The 25,937-nt window shown below is 33.7% G+C and overlaps 1 protein-coding gene across 2 annotated transcripts; it reads left to right on the top strand.

The window, feature by feature from the left end:
• Nucleotides 1–244: 244 nt before the first annotated feature.
• Nucleotides 245–25,580, top strand: LOC116428538 (LIM/homeobox protein Awh). Of its 2 annotated transcripts, none has more exons than XM_031980288.2 (4): nt 245–509; nt 12,757–13,076; nt 22,866–23,320; nt 24,296–25,580. In XM_031980288.2, exons 1-4 carry the CDS (start codon nt 495–497, stop codon nt 24,502–24,504), a joined length of 999 nt encoding a protein of 332 aa, XP_031836148.1. In that variant the 5' UTR covers nt 245–494; the 3' UTR covers nt 24,505–25,580. The 2 variants fall into 2 exon arrangements, with proteins under 2 accessions (XP_031836148.1, XP_031836150.1); XM_031980290.2 differs by having other exon boundaries at nt 22,866–23,324.
• Nucleotides 25,581–25,937: the final 357 nt, after the last annotated feature.

Here is a 25,937-nt window from a genome sequence, read left to right as displayed (position 1 = left end):
GTACCCTATACCACGAGCAGGGTCGAATCGAGTCAAGTCACGGAACAGAGATCCCCTCCAACATCCCTTCGTCTCAGGCACACAGAGAAAGGTTGGCAACACACACAAACGAGTCGGTTGGGTGTGTACATATACCGTAGCGACCCTGTAAAGAAGGAGCTGGCCTGGGTTCGCGCGTGGTCCGCGCGATTGTAACGTGTGGAAGGGGCAGAATCGAGAATGCCAGTCTTCCCCGGGCCACGGATCCGGATAGGGTACTTTACTCTCTGGTCCTTTTTGATCCGTGAGGCGACAGACTTTTCTGTGATTCCTTCGGTGTTTTTGGTGCGGTTTGCAAGTTTCTCAGACATTTCTTATTGGATCCTTGGTGCTGTGACTGTAATTGTTGAATTGTAGTATTTTTAATCAGTTCCCGGACGTGTTTCCCCGTTGGACTTTCCGTTGGTTAATTATGGAACAGCGAATGGAGATATCGTGACTGGGGCAATACACGCATGAACGACATGAAGGTAAGCCGATGTTGAGAGAGTTTGTCTATATTCGATTACAATTAGTAGATATGTTTAGACGTGTAAATAATTGAGTTAACCTATTGCCTTATAATAACGTGTCGGACTCGTGGTAACGATTTTCAACGTGATTCAATAAACATAAATATTACTCCATTTATTTCAATTTCAAGTAAACATTATTCTTGTGTAATCAATTATTATTAACTACTACTATATTTAACAGCGAATACAGACATGGTATATGTCTATAATTTTTCTTTTTTTCTAGTAAATTATGAATGACAATGTAGTCGTATGGATCGGAGTTGAGAAAGAAATTGTAGAGCAAGGGGTGATTCCTTGGACATTTATTCGTGCGTGGTGATCGTTTACGTCTTGCGAAAAGAATTTTGTTTTTACCTGTTTCACGCAGATATATACACTACTTTTGGTTATTAAGAACTTTGTGTAGAGTGATACATTTGAAAACAATCTAGTGTATGTAATGCGGCAATTTTTGAAAGAGAACATCTCAACGTGTATAGTACGCCTTTCCAGCGCAAGAGGTTAAACATTAGAATTTTTAATTGTAATTACAGTAGAGCTTCGATTATCCGATTTACTTAAGCTAGTAACAGTCCTTAGAACTCGAAACTCGATAAGAAATTCTTCAAAGCATGCAAAATTCCACCGTACAGTAACCGAAATTTCAATAAAGTAATTATTTGTCATATTTATAGTTTACTAAAAGAGATTGAATGTTGCGTCCGTTAGCAAGCATTTACGCTCTATGTTCATTTTGGCTTTATCCGTATGAAGGAAAATTGTAGTGCGATATTTTGATAAAGTCACTTAATGTTTATTTACATTTAGAGTGGATAACTATGATAAGTAACTAATTATTCTAAGCTTAATATTACTAAAATTTATCAAAATTGTGTTTATTATTATTCGATTTATTTAGTGGAAACTTGTAAAAACCAGGTATCATTGCTTTTTGAGAGGTAAAATTAACTTTGTTCTAAAACAGAATTCGTCACTGAAGAGGTTAAAACTAAGTTAAGATAATATATTGATATTTACTCCATGTCGCCTTCGGTAGTGCAAAAGTCTATGCCGCCGCCGCCGCTAATCTTCAAACGCGCGCGACATACAACGTAAATACTAATCCGCGATTTTTATGAAATTAATTAGTACAGTAGAACCCTCAATAACAGGATCAAATGATTTCAATAAAAAATTATCTTTTATCGAATTTCGAATCAAATTTCAACGAAGAATAACTTTTTCATTAAATAGCGTCTCCGGGGGTTGAAAAATAACTATGCAAGTGAGATTTTTCATAAGAAAGCAAAGCAAGCAGAAAAAGAAATTGAACCAATACCAAAAAAGTGAATTTAACACTAACAATACCGAGAACTGATCAAACGACCGGATTTAAAATTCTACACTTTCGTTTAATTCTTCATATCATTTCTATATTTTCCGATTAATCAGTTTTCAATTGATGTCTTTCCTTTTGTTTCTGTTTCCACTAAGAAAAATATATCATCCAACTTGTATATTTTTATTTTATAGCCAGTTATTTTCTTACTTACGCTAGTAAGTAATACTAATATATTGACATCTTGTTGATTTACTTCATTTTGCATAGAACAGTGGTGAATAAGATGAAGTAATTAATTAAGTTAAACGTATACGCTCAGGCATGAAAGTTCATAATTGTAATTTAATATTACGAGGTATGTTCGTTTCCATACAAATAATAAAACTATCGAATACATTGGTCATTTGTATTTACAGGTTGATGTTTGTTAATTTTATATCGCATACAGTTTTCTATAGTGACAAATAAAAATTCGGTCTATAGCGGGTTAACATCTTGCCCCACGATTTATTTCTTAACTATGATCGATACAACTATTTACTTATTAATATATACCTACTTTTAATCATTTATTAGAAAAGTTTAACGATTGCTAATAGAAAAATAATATCTATTTCATATTTAAAACAAATAAATAACACTGAAATTTGTCGAATTCAGTTAAAAATTTTCCGTCACGGGTCTGGCAGAATATTGTAGGTGAAGGGATTAATGCGATATTTGTAAACGTGAAATCTTTGTAATACAGAATTTTTTAATCGTGTTGTACGAGATTCTATTGTACTGGCATTTCCCTGGACCGATTTAATGATGTTGGAACATCGAGAAAAATGTTTACGATTTCCGGTGAAATGTTTAAGGGTAATAAATCATGTGAAATAGTATTCGACCGTGCTATTAAACGCGCGTCCGCGCAGTCAAGTGACGAATCGAACGTATCCGAGCAGCATCGATGTCCGGTAGTCGGTAGAGAGGCCCGTTTGACCTCTTCACCCGTTGCATTTCTCACTTTGTCAGCTCATCTTCGTCGCCCTGAACTGTTGACGAATAAAAAATGACTCCTATTATTCTTCGTAACTACCCGCTGATTGCATTCTCCGATGATCGCGTCCACCTACGACGGGCCGGGTCGAATTGAAAAATTCTTGAGTTGTTGGAACGAATATTTGACGCTGACAATGAGCACCACGATGGATGTCCAGTCTATTGGTCAAGGAGTTGTTAATCAGATTTTTATATTTTGTGTATCATTTGAAAAATAACGCTGGACTGCATTGTTCAAAATATTGAATTAACACTAGCACTACCGAGCATCTAATACGGTTAACCCCTTGCTCTATGATTTATTTATCAACTATGGTCGGTACGGCTACTTCGTCATCAATAATCTATTCAAGAAAAAGAAGAAAATCCTAGATATATTCTTTGTTTATGTTTGCTCTACGATATAATAATTGATAACAAAAGAATAATATTCAAAAGTCATAAAATAATATTCAAATATTCAAAAGAATAAATTCAAAAGAATTTGGTAATGTTTATGCTGGTCAAATTTTGCTTGAAAACTTCGCGACGAGTCCAACAGGTTATTATAAGACAAGGGGTTAATATTTATTGATTATATACATTACAACAGTCAAGCCTTTTCTGGTTTTCTTAGATATTTATTATAGTATTAAAGTGAAACGATTTATTATTACAATCATTTCCTTGTATTTAATACTTTTAAGATATCAATAATCCTGAAATAAAGAAACGGAAACTAACGATTTTGACTAGTACCGTAGTTTTAGTGTTAAGGAAAAGAGTAAATTACATATATAGACGGTAAGCATTTATGACTGTATTGACTGTTTTTCTAAATTTTAATGGTTTTATTTAATTCGTTCTTAGTACGCAAAGGCTGTAAAATTTTATGAATTATGCTGTAGCTGTCTTTAACTTCAAAATATATTTTCCTCATGAATGAGATAATTAAATAGAGAATAGTGAACATTCCATATTTTGTCATATTTGATTGCTTAAACATATTCCAGTAAAAATAGCTACATTGTTAAATATAAACATAAACATTATTGATGATATTTATAGTTGTTAACATATAAATTTTGTAAATCATAGAGAAGTATTTTTGATTCTCCGTTGTATTGAAACAAATACCTAAATTTCTATTAAAGTAGCAAATATTGAAATCATTTTGTTCAAATAGATTATTATTCAAGCAACGTTCATTAAGATGATGTAACAATGAAAATAAATAATAAACAAGAATTTCATTTCAGTATTTATTTAAACCAATCTTTATTTTGGTGATACCAAGTATTGCTTTGTTTTTTTAGATTACATCAGTTTCGGAAATATAAACTCTTTCATAAAACGCCTAAAACTCGAGAAATGGAATATTCGTCTAACAATTCAAGAACATAATTTCCTGAATTCTTAGGTAAATATTAGGTTTAGTTTCACTGAGAAATAATGCCTCTTTCTGAACCCTCGGATTACTTTCTAGGGGCAACTGAGGATAAAAACGAATTTCGAGCCGTTGTAAATTACTCTTTGAATTCTGTGGAGAAGTTGCCTTTCGATGGATCATAAAACTGAAACACCATTGTAAAATTATAGGAATGGCCATGGTCACTGGAGTACCTTTATTTTACGTAGTTCCGCACGACTTTTGTGACTTTTCTAATAGACTTGTGGACCATCAGAAAATACTCTCGTTGTGCTCCCTTCAGTTTTCTCCTCGACATCTTGAAACTTTTGAATTTAACAATGAAATTTTTAAGTTTAACAATGAGATTTTTTAATTTAATCCTTCGTTCTATGATTTCTTTCCGAGCTTTGATTAAACTAACTATTTTGTCATGAATAATTTATTGAAAATAAGAGAATATTTCAGTCTTATTCTACGTCAACGTGTGCTCTAAGGTATAATCATTGATAACAGAGGACTAATATGTAACTTGCATTAAAACAAATTGAATAATATTTATGTTTGTTAAATTCGATTTGAAATCTTCACCACAAAAAGCAGGGCAAGGGATTAACAAAGAAATTTTTTAAATTAGAAACGAAATTTTTCAATTTAGCAATGAAATTTTGAAATAAAATAATAGAATTGCATGGTACAAAGCGATACTTCATCGAGACGATTTGAACGAATCAAGATAAGAAAGGATATTTTACAAGCATTTATGCAATGTTCGTTGCACGTCACATGCCGTTTAGTGATTTAATCAGACGAAGAATGAAAATTTATTGTTTGCAAACAATGGAATTAACGAATCGAGACTTGATAGGCGTGTTATATTGTATTTTCGTCGAGTAGTATTTACTACACGATAATAGAAATTTACGACTATACGTTGTTGAGTATTGTAGTGAGATACGAGGAAGTTGCATGAATCTAAAATGTCAATTATCATATTGTGCCGTTTAGCCGTTTATGAAAGTGTTATACGCGCGTGTTTTCGAAGCTTTTTAAGAAATACAATTAGCTATTAAATATATAAATTAAATATATTAATCACCCACCGTGAACGATTCTTCGGGTGCATTCATTTGAAACCTCCTGAATATAATATAAATTAATTAAATTGCAAATTAAAACAAGCAACTAAAAGAACGAGGACGCAAGAAAATGAAAGATGAAGTAAAAATACTACTGTAATGCACTATTGTTACTGCACTCGTTAGAACTAATTTATAATTGGTAATTTACTATTAAAATACAGGAATTTTAGTCTCATTGCATGTTTACGTTTACTTCAAAGCATAACAATTGATAACAGATAAATAATATTCAATTTGAACTCGGAAGAACTCCATTTGTATTTATTAAATTTTGTTCGTAATCTTCACCATGAGTCTCGCATGACGATACAAGGCAAGGAATTAACACTAAGACTACCGACCATTTAGAACAACTAATTGCTAATTTTTTATAACAATTAGAGCAATACGTTTCTTGAGATTGGAATGTACAAATACACAAATTTAATTACAAATATTTCGTAAATGCGTCTTCATAATTTGAATACTTGCAAAATAAAAGCTCTGAAATGGGTTAATTTGACCTGTTCGGTAGTTTCAGTGTTGAATTTGCTATTTTGAAAAGCGTGTAAGAACAGGAATCTGTGTAGATGAAGTACCGTGTAAATCAGGGAATAGATACACTTACATCGACATTTGAACTTGACAAACAATGATCCCGATACAATGGACGCGATATCGCGTCGCGGCGCTAATCATCGGGCCCCGAGTCCCGTCGAAGAAGAACACGGCTTAGTTTCTAAGGGAAGATCGAAATGCCAGAAGGTATAAATCACAGCTGGGAAGTTCAACTTCGCCTTCGGCAGATCATAAATCAGTGACCGTCCAGCTATGCATGAAATGATTATCGGCCGGCGAGAGAAGTTGCAACGAATTGGAGGAGAGAAAGACAGAGACAGGAAGATGAGGAGACGTTAGCCGTAGCGCTGTAGCCGTCTTCGAAATTGGCTGTCGTCGATGTTGTCTTTCTTGAGGTGTCTGTTATGCAACGGGCGTTTCTTTCCACGTTTCTTCTTCCATGGTTGCTTGAAGCGTTCTTTCGACGCTTCGTATGCAAATTCACGCGTCGAAAAGTCGCGCGTCGCGGACCATCATCGATGAGGATGGAATATCGTCTAAGTCAGGGGTGTTATTTACAATTGAAAATACACTGTCGGTCAAAAGTTTGGGATCGATACATCGGTTAACCCTTTGCACTCGTATGCCATGCTAGAGATGGAAATACAGATTTGTTATAGAACGTTGGAAACTGTTTTAAAGAGTACCATACTTTAAAAGAGTATAAAAATTAAATCTTAATATAATAATAATAAATGACATAAACATGACACGTGTTAAATTCTACTGCTGCAAGTTACTTTAATTTATATATCTAAAAATAAATATAAATTTACAGCTAACAATATTGAAAATAAATCAAGTTCAAAGGGTCAATAGGTTAACGCCTTTAGATTGCTTGAAAAAAATTACAATATGCAAGATGACAGATGTCGACTAAAAATATTTATTAACATAAATATGTTGACAATAGAGTAATGTAAGAATTCAGATAACAAATAATTAATAATTGTTTCTATTCTTATAAACGCTTAAGATTCTCGTGGCGCTTAATGTGTTAAAAGAAAAAGTATACATAATACAGTGGATATACCGATTATAGTAGGACAATCTATAACACGATAAAAGATCGTCGGAAAATAATTATGACAGTGAGATTTTCTATAAGAAACTGATAGAAGCAGAGGAAGAATTTATCATTTTGCACTCGAACCTTCTCGTCATGGCGAATAGTAGAGTTTTTTATTTTATCGGTCAAATCAACGACTAAATACTGGAATCAATGAAACATGAAATCACATGCAACTAAAGTTTAACTACAAATTCAAATAGTTTAACTTACAGTGTACAACGCCAATACTACTTTGGCAATACCTGTGAGGAGTACTTCGAGTGCAAAAACTTAATGCAAATTGGATCAGTATCCAAAAGGGGAATTTCACGTGAAACCCTGTAACATGGAATGTTTTGATCGCGTTGTAGGGGGTGTACTATATTCTTGTGTTATTTTAAATATAAATGTAAATATAAGAATATTGTTCCACGTAGATTCGTTTTACGTGAATGAAAATCGCATAAATAGAATTAGTATAAAAGAAAAGAAAATATTAAAGAGAAAAGCTGGTATAACTTTCAGAATTACATATTTATTTCACATAGGTTAACAATAAATAATCATGTCATTCTAGAAAGCGAAGGTAAATTTTATTTGGTGTTACTAAATTTAGATCGCGTAAATGGTGTTATTTACCACGTAAATGAAGAGACGGATGTATGTATATACAGAATGTCTCGTTTGGATGGTACAATTGGACGTGGTTTCTCATGAAAAAATTAATTGAAAATGTAGAGTAACGATTTTCCATTCGAAGCTTCTCACAAGAAATTTAGGTTTACAAGGTTTTCATGTACGATGCACTTTCAACCTTTTCGGTTGTAAGTTCCTAATGCAAGGAATATATCTATGTACACGTGGATAAGTATTGTTACTATCTATCCACTTACTTTTGCCCCGATTGCGTATATTTATAGCCGGATAGTTGATACTGTAACCTACTTCTGACAACGCAATATTTTATATGTGACATACCGCATAAATAAGAAGTAGAGCAAAAATATGTATTCCTTATAAATTTATTTTTTATTTTTTGTTCGTATATTCTAGGATAATTTCGGGTGAGATGGCTCGATCTCGTTTGGATTTTCAAATAATTATATTTTTAATTATTTTCAGTGGTATATTGATCTTTGGATATAAGAGTATTATTAACTATAGTCCTTACTAATATTTACTTTCATAAATATGTTCTTTGTTGTTAAGGTATTCATGATATTTAAGATTTAATAATTCGTTTAATAAAAGTGGGCCATTTCTCCCCGATTTACCCTATATTATTTATGCAGTACCATACAAAGAATTTGTTAGTAATATAATTAGTCACAGTTAAGTAGTGAAACTGCATTGTATATTGCAATTCTAATGAAAAACCAATTAAAGTCTATATAATAAGCATTTAATATTTACGTAAATAGTCAAACACGGAGACTTCAACATTCTATGCACAGTCCTTTTAAATACCCATGCATTGAAATCACCGAAACGACTCAGCAGTCTTAACACTTCGTATTTGCGCTTGGAATATTATTTTGAAAGAATCAACTGTTCTATCCGCCAAAACTGTTTCACTGGACTACTTACGGTTTATTTGTTTGGAAACATGTCTACTTTAAGTCATCTGTTTAAACACTTTACTAAGATAACAATCTTTTACTGAATCTTTAGAAATGAAGGTTGTTTACGCAACTTTTGACTCTGCTGCCTTCTTATAAATTTCCATTACTAAAAAGTTTTACAAGCTACGAATGATGAATTTAGAAATTATTTGTCCATATTAAATAAATAATTAAATACTAAATATCATAAAACTTAACTTTCACAATATTTCGATTTTCTAAATAATCTTAAATAAATTATTTTACTTTTATTACATTTAAGATATGTTTCTAAAAATTCTGGCTAATATGAAAACAATTATTGAAGTCAGAAATTTGTATTTTTATAATATTACATTTTTCAAAGCCTCTCTTACATTGTTACATGTTGGATAATTTTATTTGAATAATATTTTTTTATAATGTTCATAAATTAATCCTTTGCTGTATAACAATGTGTTAGACTCGAGGGAAGTATTTTAAACAGAATTTCGTAAGATAAATATTACTCAATTCTTTACAATTCAAATTAAATATTACTCTTCTGTTATTAATTATTATACTTTGGAGCAAATATTGTACATACAATTTACTTAGAATTTTTCTTCTCTCTCAATAAATTATTAATGACAAAGTAGTTGTATCGATCATAGTTGATAAATAAATCATAGAGCAAGGGGTTAAAAAACAATTTAAGCTAAATTTAATTTGATAATGCACACTTTTATTACATACTACATTTTTCATTTTCAAGTCTTAGTGTACGTTCATCAATGATATTTCTTTCAATACATTTCACGTGACAGTCAACGTATATCGGTAATCGTAGACTAAAGGAAGTCGATAATCACGAGGACACGCAGTAAATCGAGAAACGTATGTAATTAACTCATTGATTGCACGCTAGGATGAATAATAACTTTGTGCATTACCTGTGTACCAATTAATATCATTGAGTTGAAGCTCGTCGTACACTTGTGCGTACAGGTGTCTATACGAGCACGTGTGGCAAGACAGCGATAAGAAAAAGTCACTTACAGATCAGATAAGCGTTATCTTTGCGTATATCTCTACGCACTCACAATGACTTTCTCTCCCCCGCCGCTGTCTTTTCTCCCCACTCTTTTTCCCACTGTCACGACATGTTACGTGGCTAAAAAAAGACGAATTAGCTGCATGATGTCGTCGATTCTCAATTAATCGTGCTCGAATGGCAAGAGTCCTCTCCTTAACGGGCCTTGATTAATGAACGATAGTTTATCGCAGCATGAATAAATCTTATGATGCTAATGTTCTAAAACCGAATCAATAAAAAAAAAGCCAAAGATATATATTATAATACTCTAGTAATAATAATAAAACAATAAATATATATCTTTTATTTTTAATGAAACGAAATATTTCGGATACAGATTGAGCATTTGGAATATAATAAATAAAAAATGAGGTTAATCACTATTTCGTTCAACTTTCTATTAGAGCTTTATTAAATATAAATAATGAGAATATATGACTATAGATTTACTATTAGTTATAATTCACTGTGCTCCATTTTTCAAATTATTCAAATAGTTTGTGAAATATTCGTACCATTAAAAATGAAGAAAACAATACGTGGTCTTAGTACGGAGTAGATCATATAATATTCATAGCGAGCTGTTTCTAGAAGTAATATGTAAATTTTTCGCCATATTAAACAGGAAACGGAAAGTCTTTATTTTTTAATTTCAAGATAGAAGCACAGAAGAATAGTAGCCTAAGGCAAATATATTAAGCTGATGACCCTTTCTGAAACCTCGCCTACGTCCCGTTGCTTAGAATCATTAACAATTCCTCTGGATTTAATAGCCCTATCGCTGAGACGAGCAATAAATCTTGTTAAATATTATACCGATATAAATTAATATATAGCGTGTAGTAAATTCTGCGGATGACATACGCGGGTTTTGCGCAGACAAGCTTGTAGGAACCTCTTTCCAGTTTATAGTTGCCGAAGAGATCTCTCGATCATCTCATGTACGTAAGTGGGCCCAATTCATTAAACGTGACCCTGTAATGTTTCCCCACCGTTCGATCAATTAGTCCGATAAACACGATGGATTTATAGATCTGTCTGATATATTCTTCTTAAATTTGTTTGCTTTTAAACGACTAATAATAATATCAATTCTTTATTCGTCAAAAACTGACTCTAAAACCTATTTCAATTAATTATGATACTCATTTTCATCTATATCAAATTGGAATAGATCAGTTAAGGTAATTATAAATTATTTGATTATTATTTCTAGATAGTATCTAACAAATTTAATAAGAAAATATCATAAAGCAATGTATCAATTTCAGGAAACGATATGTTATTTTCTTTTTACACGTGACTGATATAACGTGCTTTATATTATCCTTGTCTATATTACATAACAGTTTGGGGATGTTTAAATTAGTATCTTCGTTGAATGATTCGTGATAAAAATATTAGTGTAGAGTAAAAATGAAATATTTACAATTTAAATATCTTTTTAATGTAAGAAATGCAATGTGTTTCATAATTATTAATATATTCATAATACCTTGAATTATGCTAATTCAAATGTTAAATTTTCAATCCAACAGAATTAACTAAATTCTTGCAAATGTTTTATTTAAACAATATAATGACATTTTCTAGAAGTATGTTAATGCGTATGGTTACTAATTTAAAAAATGTTAAGCTAATAAACTTTGTACATCTGTGAAAGGTTCTAATATTTTTTCATTTTAATTAATTCTACGCCGTGATCACATAATTTTGAAGTGGGCAAACGTAAATAAATATTAATCGGCGCTATAAACAACAATGGTCGGTATTATAATTTAATTTTGGAGAAAAAAATATTAGTGGAAAAGGTAAAATATGGAAAGGAGGCAAGATCTTAGAATTACCCTATAAATTAGACGATTCAAATTTACACTGCCTACGTATTTGCAGTTTCATTTAAATCTTTGCGCCACAATGAGCAAATTTGCGCCTACCAGAGGCCATCCCGCGGAATCGCGTGCACGCAAAGTGATACACGACGTGTATGTAATCATGCGGATCGTAGACGTTGCTCAGACCATCCGGGGACCGAGGGATCATGCCCAGAGCGGCGTCATTTATCAGCCGGCGGCCTACCGTTTGTTTATTATTTCACTTTGCCGAGTATTAATTGAGATTTGGAGCCTGCAGCCACACCTGGAAACGTTTTTACCTCAGCATTTACTTTATGAATTGAACGACGAGCATCGTTTTATCTATTCATTGTCAGAAGTACTGAAAAACGGAGATTGATAACAACAATTGTGGCGAACATTTCTATGGAAAATGTCAGCAACTAAAACTAGATCATTATTGAAGTTAAACACAATTATAATATGGAGAAAATATCTTAAAAAAGTTAACGAATAAAAAATTAATCGTTTTTATTACATATAACAATTATAGATAATGGAATATTTCGTTCATTATCGAAAATTATTATTATGTATATTTATATTTATATGAATGTTTTTTTTTTGTTATAATCAATCATTTGAATAATCCACTTTTCATATAATCGGAGATCGAATAATTAACGTTTTACTGTATTTAAAAAATTCTCCCACGAAAAATGGGCATCTAATATTTACTAATGAAATAAGATATGAACCAATAAAAAAGTTTATTTCTAATATACGTATCATAACAATCGAAAATAGTGAACAAGTGTAAAATATAAAGATGATCAGTACTAATCACTGTCAATGTTACCACGAACTTGAAATAAAATTTACCACGTTGAATGCCACACGATTTCATAGAGCAAAATACACAACATGGAAAAAATGTAACATTAAATCATTAGATAGCATTATCTATAATATAGAAATGTTTTCAAGTAATCATCGTTTAACTGAGTGAATTATAATAATTCGATTTGGTTGGCCGTCCCCGGTGACCTCCGTGGCATTCAACGTGTTAATACAGAAAAAACCAAGAATTATGCTTGATTATCATGGACGTTATCGAAAGTATGTTTTTTAATGAATCTGTTGCAGACTGAAATTGAAGCTGAGACTGAATGCACGGACAGCATCCTCTGTTCGAATAACAATAACAACACTACGAACAAGAACAACAATGTATCAAGTATCAAAAAGGGTGGCACTAACGTTGTAAACAACGAGGGTCACGATGGCATGGAGATGGAATGCGGTGGTTGCGGGGAAAGTGTTCGCGAACGCACCGTCCTCTGCGTAGGGGGTCGTACCTGGCATTCCAGGTGCCTGAAGTGTTGCGCTTGTGCAAGACCTTTGCACGACCAGCACTCTTGTTTCCTCCGAGGGATGCGGCTTTACTGCAGACACGACTATGCGATGTAAGTACAACTCGTTTCTATTCCTATAATATATACTATTGGGAATTCATTTGCTGTCTGGTGAGACAACACAGGGGCAAGAGGGGTCTCTCGCTAAGGATTTTGTTTATAGTTTTGATTGATTACGTGTAATCGTATTGACCAATAGGAAACATGTATCAAAAATGAGGTGAGAAATGATGAAAGCTGGCCAATGAGATTCGCGTTCCTCAACCTCGCCATTAATACATTGTTAACCGACCACGAGTTAACTGGTGTTTTCATGGCCAAACGTTGTTAACCGGTTACGAGTCTAAAGTTTCATTTCAATTCATTATGTATAAATAAAGTATATTGAAGTTTATTTAGATTGTTTCACTTTAATATTTAACCCCTTGCCATACAGTGACGAGTGAGACTCCTGATGAAGATTTCTAGACTAATTTAACAACAATCAATGTTGTTCATTATCCACGGATCAAAACGAACAACTATTTTGCTATTATCAATTTATTATCTCCAAATGAAATTTACACTTCAAGTAGAGAGGAAAATTTTAATGCATTTCTTCTAAATTGTTTTCTTCTAAATTAATTGTGACAGTAAAATGTTACACGAGCTTAGTAGCGAAAGTAGTTAGTACGCCAAGGGGTTAATTACGGAGTAATAACCGGTAGCATATGATAATTACCGTCGGTAAAATTGTCAGTAAATAATGTGTTAAATGATCTCTCAACCATATAAACCTAGCTATTGATGGACATTAACACGTCGATTACTTTAATCTCACCAGGTAAAGCTTTTCTCAGAAAACTTTTACTACCTGACTAATATTAAAGGTCACCATATAATGTAGCTTTATTTAATGTATTTGTCTAACGATCTTAGGTGTAAATGTGCGCAGGGGCAAGGGGAGACGTTCACACGCGACGCTCGGTAATTATGGGGGTTCGGTTTCGGCGTGTCCTTGTTATTCGTCGAGGTAGAGCCTGCGGTCAGTTCCCCTAATCCCGGCACAATTTTAATTCTAAGGTCACCGCTATAAACATAAGATCGGTGCAATACCTCATTTAGTTAATGATAACTACCTACATAAAACCAACAGGTGAAATACAAGGTAAGTAAACCAAAAAGAGTGGCGCTAGAACGGCGAGTATCTGTAGTAATGTGAGAAATAACGTCATAAACGGAGATTAAAAATAAATGGTTACTACACAAGTTTTTATGAAAGGTATCTATTGTAAAATTCTGTAACACACAACAGAGAAACGCAGATTAGTAATTTTGGTGAGTCACTAGCGTTTAATCCGTAATGGTACCTTTGAACACTGATCCTTCGGAAGCTGTCCGTGGAATACTTTGAAGCTACCTGCGCGACAGGGTGTTCGTTGTATCAGCTATGCTGGTGTCAGCATACTCTGCGAGGTTGGTATATAAGTCAAACAAATGATGGTCCTTTCCAGGAGCACAGGTGGTAGCCAAAACATCTTAAGCTTGGCTATACACGCTGGTCACGTCGTACCTAGTGAAGCGTCTCCTTTGACGAGACAGGACATTATTTAATTCATCGGTTAATCTTTATGAGTCGTAGAAAGAATTAGATAGGAGTCGTAAAAAGTACTAAGAAGTACTGAAAAGTGAGAAAAGGTCTTAAAAAGGTGGTAAAAAGCAATAAAAAGTAGTAGTGACTAAGAAGTAAAGTAGCAAGTAGATGGTATGCCTATAATTGTTCTCTTCTCTCAATGAATTATTAATGACAAGGTAATTATACCGATCACGGTTGTAAAATAAATCACAAGGTAAAGTGTTAATCTTTTGCATTCGAAGTACTAATCACAGGTATTGCCAAAGTTTGGAGTATCTCACGCACACACTCACGCACATCAACAATATACTGTGCTGCAGATCAAACTGTTAGTTAAACTTTAGTTACATGTGATTTCATGCTTCATTGATTTCAGTATTATATTTAGTAGTTGATTTGACCGATCAAATAAAAAAATCTACTACGAATGGCGAGCAAGTTCGAGTGCAAAAGATTAAGAACACTTCCTCCTTTACTTCGTATAATTTCATAACTGTGTCGTTCAGTCTTCGGAACGTCAGCCCTAACATAATTCATAATTAACCCTTTGAGAACGAATGATGACATTTTGACGAGATCAAACATTCATATTTGGAATATTAAGTTGCATACAAACGATTTAATTCTTCAAATAGCAAAGGATCAGTAGGCTATTTCTTTTTTCTTCATTATTTAAGCATCTGGTAACTACCGGACGGCTCAAATTAAATTATTTCAGAATATTTATTTTGCAGATATTTAAATAATGAAGGCGTTTTTGCGAAAGCTTGTCAATTAATTTCGTGTATTTGTACAAATACAAGAGTAGGACACACTTCGAATCTCAAGAAACGTACTGTTCTAATTTCGATAAAAAAACGGGAAATAAGTCACTCTAATTATTCGATAGTTTTAGTGTTAATCCCTTGCTTTACAATAACGTGTCAGACTCGCGGTGAAGATTTTAAACAAATCTCAACAAACATACATATTACCGAACTCTCGTGAATTCAAATGAAACATTATTCTTTTGTTATCAATTCTTGTACTGTAGGCCAAACACAAACATAAAATATACCTGGACTTTCTTTTCATTTTCAACGAATTATTAATAATAAAGTAGTTGCGTCGATCATAGTCGAGAAATAAAACGTAAGACAATTTCAGTGATAAGACAGAATCGTCAAAACAGAGATCCCTTCTAAAAACAGAATATTTCACAGCTCGACTACTTATCGACTCGTTTGATCACCGAGCGCGCAGCCGAATCTTAAAAGTTACATTTATGATGCGCGCTCGCCTTGTTACTCCGTATCGGTTTAATGTTTACAACTTAAACGATTACAAAGCGATTCCGAAAGGATTGTGGTTTTTGATTGAGAACACGAATATACAGGTATGCGGGTGCCGAGTCACGAGTAAAAAAGACTGTCAGTGTTCCCGAGGAACCAAGGAATTCGCCTCGTAAGCCAGCTCTCGGGACCAGCTGTGGTTTTCTCTCTTTCACCTACCCTCGCGCGTCCCCGCGTCGCTGGGTCGCCGCGTCGCGTCGGTGCTTTTCAATCGGGCAGAGGACGGGTGTCTTTTAAATTAATAAATATTCGCCGACGCTATTCCCCGCCCCCTCCTCCTACGACGGTCGTTTCCCCCGCGTCTTTTTGACTAGAATGAAAAAAAGGGAATGGCCGAGGGAAGAAAACGACGCGAGCCGGACCAGAAATCGCTCTATTAGCGGACTCAGCGACGAAATTCCGGTTCTCTTAATTCAGTACGGCCGAAAGCTGCGACAGTGAATCGGCCGCCGCCTTAATCACGACCTTATCGTTTCTGCCTTAATGGCACTTAAATGCGAATGCCTACGCCTTCCGTAAAAAGGTCCAGATTCCAATCGCCAGGGGTGAGCTTCGCCCATCCTCGCCCGCCCCGAATGATTTCAATGATTTCCTGAATACGTTTCGGGAATAATAATGTCGGAACTCGGCGTGTGTGTTTGTGCTTTTTTCTTTACAACTGTTTCCTGTTTGGGTTTTTAGTAGTTTATTTTTGGATCGTGAATGGGTTGATTTTTTTATTGAATGAATTCAATTGGAAATAAACCTTGCTCTGTGATTTACTTCTCAATTATGATCGATGCGATTATTTTGCCATTAACAATTTCTTCAAAAAATAGAAAAATTCTAAACACGTTATAAGTCAATGTTTGCTTTAAAGTATAATTATTTATAACAGAAGAATAATATTTCATTTGAATTGAAAAGGATCGAGTAATATTCATCCTTGTTGAATTCTCTTTAAAATCATCATCGCGAGTCTGACACGTTGTTATAAGGAAAAGGGTTAAGGGGAGACACAGGTATGTAAGTTGTTGGGTATTAACTATAGAACAATGGAAAATGTAATAGGTTTTTTTAACAAATAATATTCTTATTATATTTGTTTTTCATAAACGAATTATTTTTGTACCTTATAGCTTTGAGATTTCGTAAATGAATCAAGAAGTGTTATTTTGTAGCTTATAAATTATTTTTCTTCATTTATTCTTTTATATAGGTATTATAATGTCTTTGAGGAAAAATATAAAGTTAGCTATTATGTAATCACTCGAAATTAGCAGAAATTATAAATAACTAAAATTAAAGGAAATGCATTATAAATAGAATAAAAAAATGTTGTCGAAGAATTGTTGGAAAATTTAATTAAATCGATCGGTCATTTCTAAATACTAAAAAATTAACTAAATTACTTTTCACTGTCTACAATTAGGCATAATTAAAAAAATATAGTTTCTAGTAACTTACGATTTTTATGTGCCCTTCACACATTCACTTAGTTTCCTTTTAACGAATATTGTCAATGTATAATTATATGTTCTATGAAAATATTTAACTACATATAAAAGACAATTTTTAAAGAAAAGCCTTGCTATGATTTCAAGTACACTCATTGTATATTACATATATAACAGGACACAGTTTCACCGGCAACACTATGTCTGTCAATTGAAAAGCGCCGTTACAAAAGTTCGTACCGTCCGATTGGCAAAACAGTCTTCTTTTTTCTCTATACGGACCCGTGATCGCGAGAAAAAGTCAGTTGAGATGTCCTTTATTCGTAGCCGGCATCGGTGCTGCTTCAACGTCACAACGTGACTCGCAGCTCGCGCGCGAGCATACATGGTACACGTATGCTCGGTGACGTGAATAGCTGGCTGTACGTGAGGTCCAAAGAAAAAAGCGAAAAAGTAGAAAAAGGAGAAGAAGAAGAAGAAGAAGAAGAAGAAGACGAAGGTAGAATCGAAAGAGGAGACTACATCGAAGACATTAATCACCCACTGGCGAACCACTAACGCTCCCACGTGACGGCCACGTGACTCGTATAGACAAAGTTTTAGCGGAACGAGTATACTTACTGGTGTGAGAGTACCTTTAGATTTCCTCCTTTTTTGTTAGGAAAAATATGACAGCAGGGAAATCTTATCATATTTACCATATATTTGTCACATATTTATTATATAAGCATGATAAGGATAATAAGATTTGCTGCTGTCATGTTTCTTTTAACAATGAGATGGAAAACTAAACTTACATCAGTAAGGATACTCGTTTCGCAAAAAATTTGTTTCTTCGAGTTACGTGGTGTATTACTTACATAAAGGGCGATTGTAATTGTAGGACTCAGTTGCCAGTAAAAGAATGATGCACGTGATAAAATCTTTGATGGAAATTGTAGGTCTTAATACTTCATTAACATTATATAATGATTGTAATGCATGAAAAAAAAAACATGAAAAACATCGCGTGAACTGTGTTTTTAAACGAAATTATTATATACCTTATGAAATAATCATAATTATAACAATTACACGAAATTCAATGAATCAAAGTTGACTGTTACTAAAGAATTAAAACCACCAGGTGAAGTAAAATTTGATAAGTATTAAGAGCTCAGTCGACTAATCACAATGATTCATAAACTATTTTCATACAATACTGAATTACACAATTAACCAGTTAATTGCGTTTAACGAGTATACACGCCATTTTAAAGCTTGAAACGATACTAATTCTTTCAACAATAAATTCTTTGTTTTTCAGATAAGCATATAAGTCTTTGTTTTGCTTTGGTTTTTCATTAAAATATAACCTAAGTGCATTCATCCTGAGTTTGACGGATATACACTTCATTTTTTGACTTTATTGAGAACGAAACGAGAGATTTTTCAAACTAAATTTCACAGTTAACGCGCTAACCATAACACCAAAAACTCCAATGAAATATTCCAACAGTTCACTAACATCGTACAACATATTCTTCCTGAATGAATTATTATAAATTATTCCTACAATTCTCAAAGTCTTCGCTATACAATAAGCCGAATTTTTATTTCCGTAATAATTCTATTCCAAGTCGATCGAAAGAAGTGTTCTAATTCATTTCTCAGTCGGGTGGAATCGGTACCCCCGGCAAAAACTATACTTCAACGATAAAATGCGGTGAACGTAGTAATTTATATAGTCGTTCATTTATATCTCTCATGATATCGAAGATCGTGATCGTAATCTGTCTGCGGAGCGCGAGAATCGAATGCGGTCGGGACCGGGGGGACCATGAATTCTACCGTGCTGAGGTCGAATAGCGCCTGACTTAATCCCCCGTTGACTTATAGGGCCCGCCTGTGTGGAAGAACAAATGAATAAATTAGGGCGGGGTCGTTTGGTAGCCGATGTACGGCCCTGAAGATTTATAGATACCCAATACCAGTTTCCTCTCCTCCTGGCTGGTTACACAGGGCTTCCGTTGTCTACTCTTTTCTCTTTCGATCATCCGACGTAAACACGCGAGGAGGTTAGGGGTGGCGCCACTATTTATGCTAATGACACCTCGCCCAAAGTCCACGAGATATTTCGCCTGATATTTAACGAAGCCGCGTCATCTTTTGCACTTTCCCCAGTCACGGTGAAACATAAGGTGTTCGGCGATGGGTCGCAAAACATTCTTAACGACTGCATTCGATTTTTATGGATTAATTCTCGTTGGGACTTCTTTGCATATTTTTTTAGTGATTTCTTGATTTGGAACGGTTTATTGAAATTAACCCATCGCAATAGAGAGGTGACTGGAAGAACCACTTAATTTGATATGGCAACGTTATAAAGTTTTGTAATATGTGGTTGATGCAAACATTTTGCCGGTTTTTTATGGAAAGTAAAAAAAGAGAGTGCTCAACTGTTCGCTGGATAAAATAAAACTAATTGTAAGTAAAAACGAAGGAAGATTGTCCTTTATGTGAACCGCTTGCTGGTCAAAGCGATTAACTCCAACTTTCGAATTGTTCAATATTTTAACATTACAGCGTTTCATTGGCTCTTAACTTTTTATATTTAAAAGCAAATTTTATTAGGATTGGGTTTGGTGCCACGAAATAATAAAAAGTCTTTTGGCCATGTCAAAATTGGAATGATAATAACAATTACTTCAAGGATATACTATTTTATGCGTTTTACATGTTCGTTAGATTGAAGCTATACCTCTAATAATAAATTAAAATACATTCTACAATGATTGTTTGATTTTGCATTTAAAGAGAGATGTTTAAAATCACTATTTAACTATAGTGTCTCATATATGTATAATAGTTTGAAAACAGATGTTATTTGTTTCAAAAGAAAAATATTTGTTTGTTTACGAGTACAAAAAACGACAAAATCTTTGTGTTAAATATATGTAATTTATTAAATACATTTAATATTTCGTTATATATTTAATAGTTGATAGCCTAACAGTAGGCTACCGACGACTAGAAATGTCAGAGGCAACAATGAAATTTAGAAACACGTCTCGATGTCTGAGAGACTCCGTGCTTCTAGGCGTGCCCAGTGCACAATCACCATAACCAATAATGCCCGAAAATATCTTCGATGCGACGATGACTATGCAATTCGTCGTCAGACTAATCCTTCCGTAGCTTACCATATTTTTCCATACAATAAACCATTGGTCGATCGAGCATTCTTACTTTTCATAACTTATTCTTTCTCTTTACTATTTTTCTTTCTGCACAAAATGGTATCCCCATTTTTTGTTACCAAACTTTTACTTGCATTATAACTATTCAACTTTCATTGGATTTGTAATTTTTGATTATCAATGGTACATGCTTGCAATAATAAATATTGCATTAATTATAAGTATGTTTTTGTATTTAACATTTTCTGTTATGCTGCTTACGTTGAATTTTGACTTGTTTCAATATTACTGATTGAAATAGGCAGTGTAATAGCATAGAATATTAAAGGAATTGCTTAAAAATTTTAACAGAAGTATACGCATTACAAAAGACATTGTTTAAAAATATTGAGCATAATTGTTTAATGATTTAAAATCTGATTTCAATTCAATTTCAGTCGGTATAGAACTGAAATAAACATAATATTTAATTTCTCAACAACAGCATCACTGACAATTTAAACTATTCGCGATTTTTGCTGCTTTATAAATGGCATTAGTATAATTAACACTAAAACTACCAGGCGAGTCAAAATGACTTGTTCCTAATTCTTTCATTTGGCAATGGTTAAAAAGATAACAGGTGTTTCTCTGAGAAATTATTAAAGAAATTGATTTAGCAATACGCAAACTGAATTATAAATCAATTAGCCTCGATAAATGCACTTTTGAAGTTTTTATAGAGGTATTTCTAAAAGTTTTCAAAATATTCTTCAGAATCGCTTGATACCTAGATGCAACTCTTTTACGTGCACGACACCAACATTTTTAATGATTCGTAAGCTTTCAGGCATATATAATATTTAACACTAGAACTACCAGGTTCGTTAAATTGACCTACCCCAGAATTTTTATTATTTAAATTATGAAGTCATTTCTGCTAGAGATTTTAAATTAAATTTATGTATTTGTACAGACACTGGACTATGAGAAACTTCGAATCTCATGGAACGTACTGTTATAATTTTGATAAAAAAATGGAAATAAGTCGCTCTAATTGTTCGGTAGTTTCAGTGTTAATCGGTCAGAAGAGAAGTCTCACTTAGAAAACGCTAATAACACCAGGAGCTCGAACAGATCGTAGTGTCTTCATAAAAATGCAATTTAAACGTTCTTGCAGGCCATTTTTTATCTAATCCATTAATAGACGGTGTCCGATGACGCCAACTAATTAGCAGCTAGTCGTCGCGCGTCGCTTATATATTCGATCCGGAGGTCGACAGTCCCGAGCGTGTCGCCCATTTCCTGGTCGTCGGTATAAACTCAAAGGGTTCGAGTCATTTGTAGGGCGAGGGGAAGCCGCGGGACTGAGATGTCGAGATAATCTCGACGTAATCTGCCGATCGAATCGCAAGAGGTCGAACCGATCCTTAACCGTAGCTCGTGCATCTGACGCGTTCCACTCCGAGGGACATCAAGTGGCGGAGTAGTATGTTAATGAGGACAGGGCCATCGGATTCTCATGCACGGAGGTCCTGAATGAACCTGCAGCCCCGACCAAAATAGCTCCTTGTCCCTTTCAATTGTTGCCTCCTTGCTGGCTAAAAAAGAAATCTAGAACCGCGATCCGACCGCGAGACATGGAAACATTTTCAATGAATTACCTCCACATAATTAACTTTTCTAATCACGAATCCAAAGATATTTTAGAAAGCACCTTATTATAAACCATTTCGAAACAAAAATCTTTTATAATTTGTCGTTATGGCTGTTCAACCTGATGAGTGTGGCACGTTCTTCGCAGTCAATTATTTGAAAACAAGAAAATGAATTAAAGTGACAGTGGAAAACTAAAATCTATTTTCTGGGCACCCGATTGTTTTACTTGATATTTTGTTTATGCAAGGATAACATTTCGTATTCTTTAGTATCAGTATGAGATTTGTTTAATTAAATTATATTGTACAGCATTATATAATGTAATTATATATAATTGTATAATATTCACTTCGTGGCGAGTTCCTATATGTTCAATAATTGTAATAATAACAATGCAATGTTTGCAAGAATGATGTCTAAGCAATAAGTTGGAGTTGCAATAAAAGTATTTCTTAGTGGCTCAATTATGCCACTTAGAATAACTGATGGTGGAATACCTTCCAAACTAATAATCTTTTAGTATGGAAAGGTTAATATTCGTCTTTATTATTAAAAGTTAATACTAAAATTTAAAGCTGCAATGGAAGGGTTAATTACATTATATTACATTACATCACAGGTCTACTAATTTCTGTTTGCAGAACCTTTGGCGCAAAGTGTGCGAAATGTGGCCGAAGCGTGGGTGCCGGTGACTGGGTGAGAAGGGCCAGAGAAAGGGTTTATCACTTGGCCTGTTTCGCTTGTGACGCTTGTTCTCGTCAATTGTCTACGGGAGAACAATTCGCCTTGCTGGACGCCAGGCTGCTCTGTAAGGCTCACTATCTTGATGTTGTCGAAGGAAATAATACTTCGTCTTCGGAAGACTGTGACTCCGAACATGGCGGTAAAGGCAGTAAGACAAAGAGGGTTAGAACGACCTTCACGGAGGAACAGCTCTCCGTGTTGCAAGCGAACTTCCAATTGGACAGTAACCCAGATGGCCAGGACCTCGAGAGGATAGCTCACGTAACGGGGCTCAGTAAAAGGGTTACGCAAGTTTGGTTCCAGAATTCGAGGGCCAGACAGAAAAAACACAGCGGCAAGATTAAGACACAAAGTGAGTACGTTTTTGCTTCTATTAACCTGTTACATGCGAAATTTAGCTTGAAAAATCTCTTACTGTACGCGCAATAGAATCGAATAATAAAGTGTATACTCGTCAAATTCAGGCCAAATGCATTTATGATATGTTCCGACGAAAAACTAAAGCGAAACGAAATAGAATTGCGTGTTTGTCTAAAAAAAAATAAATAGTCCATTGTTGAAATGTTAGTGCCATTCAGAATTTTAAGATAGCGTGTATACTCGCCAAACGTAGTTAACTGGTTAATTCATTAGTGAATATGGCATTTAATTGTAAGGAATAGAAGCAGAAGTGCCGTTGATCTAGGTTTTGGTCATTAAAATTTGTTCTCAGACAAACAGAACGAGAAAATTGAAATTTACAAAAATTGGGTAACATGGAACAATTAAATATAAAAACATCACGAAACGAGAAAATAAATTATTATACTTTCAAACAAAATGGACTGGTGTATATTAAAATTCCTACTAAATATAAGTAATTGTATAAAATCTAAAACATATCGTATTGAAAATTTTAACGAGGATTAATATAATATGTATATGTACGTTCCATATTTGTTGACACATTTTATATTATAATATTTTATATTATTTCTGAATTTGCAAATTGCTTGATCGATAAAATAAATATTTTCTCAGTCTGTGTTAACCCCTTGCCATATGATTTGTTTCACAATTGTGCTCGGTAAAAATATTTTGACGTTAATTATTTATTAGAAGAAAAGAGAATTTAATACTTTAAGCAGAACTGCTCGTTACATTCACTTCAGACGTTAACGACTGATCATAGAAAAGGAATATTTAATTTATATTAAAAAATAAATAACATTTCGATTCATCAAATTTAATTTAAAGTCTTCACCACGAGTCTGACACGATATCATAGGGCAGAAGGTTAAATTCGCCTGACAGCTAAACGAATTATTTCTTTGCTTGTATTGCGCAGTGCACCACTCACCTCCAATGCAGCATCATCCAGGAGACCTGTACTCTTCTGGAGTGAGCATGGTGGGCGCCTATTTGGGTGGATATCAGGGTGGCAGTGCTGGCAGTGAGAGTCCCGGCAGTCCGATGACACCTCTCACCCCTTTGACACCACTTACCCCATCCACGCCCAACCATCTTCAAGCCCAATTCTGTCACCAGGTTGGGTAACTCTGATGAAGGATTACAAGATAGTTTCACGCGAAACTAGTGATAACGTCTGGTAATTTATTAGACACTCTTCATGGACCCACGGTCGATCGTTTTGAGAAAGTTTTGCGGAAGTATTAGACATAAGGGACTTTTTCACGTGAAATTTATTGAGAAAACATTGAACGACGAAAGTGTAAGTGTTGCCATAGAACGTCCGCATTCCGAAGTTTTAGCAAACCTTGTATGTATGACCGAAAAATCGAAAGTGATGCGATCCAGAAAGTAGAAATGGATATCTCATTTCTACAGCGAAAGTTTATTTTTATCACAGAAACTTTTTTAGAAACTCTTTATAAGTTCTAGGATTTCGAAGGTGAACCGTCGAAGCGTCAATGTTAACTAACTGAAATCCTCTTTCTTAAATGTAAATACTGAAAACAAGAAAAAATAACAAAAAACAAAACGTTGACCGCAGTGGAAGATATAAAAGTGATAATATGAATAGGATAGGATTTCATGGTGAGGATTATAGATTCTAGATAGATGAAATCATAATTATTTATTTAACTTCAGTTACAGCAGTTCGTAGTTTGTGTTTACAGACAATTTCTCATGACAAACGTGCTAACTATGCAGTGACGAATGTGCAATGAAAGAATTGAAGTTTTTTCTTGAAACGATTATCCATTCTGTAATGTACATATATATATTATAAAACAGTTGTATTGGTTATTTATTTGAACAACGTGTCTCGATTCAGGAGATTTTTCTCGATGCTTCCATCTTACGATCATTTTACGTTGCATCGATTGTATAGAATTCGAAAATTTTTCATTCATCATTTGAATCGTTAATCATTAATTCATTAGATATATTGCCAGGAAAACATTGATTTATTCGTGTTTTACAAACTCTTTCAAACCCTGAATAATTGCAATATATCATTACCAACAATTTGATTTTACAAATGAACACTTGTACATAAGCATACCCCGTAGCTTTTGTATATAAATCCAAATTTGTGCATGAGAACTTGATATTGCGCTTGTGTTATACACTCATTACCGCAATATTGTAAAACGTACTGTTATCAATAAAAGTGTCTTTTACTGTTAACATTTCCTTTTTTATTGAATCGAAAAATCATCCAACCCTTCTGTACACTTTTCCCTATAACTAACACTTTGATGGTCATATTTTTATCGCAAAATGTATCACGTAGATACTAATGACAGTTTCTGAAAATATTTCATTTTGAAAACTAATAAAATGATTTCTTTATAATATTATTATAAAATATAATTATAAAATATAATCAGGGGATTATAATTATAAAATTATAATGATTGAAATGTATATTGCAATATTTATTTTATTTATTTGTCAACAAACATGATACCGACTGTCAAAGTGTTAATACTAATGCGAAAATAAATGTGCTTCTGAGCAGA

The sequence above is a fragment of the Nomia melanderi genome, chromosome 1 (genome assembly GCF_051020985.1).
Source record: "Nomia melanderi isolate GNS246 chromosome 1, iyNomMela1, whole genome shotgun sequence".
Taxonomy (NCBI): Eukaryota; Metazoa; Arthropoda; class Insecta; order Hymenoptera; family Halictidae; genus Nomia; species Nomia melanderi.
This window is presented reverse-complemented; position numbering and strand designations above follow the sequence as displayed.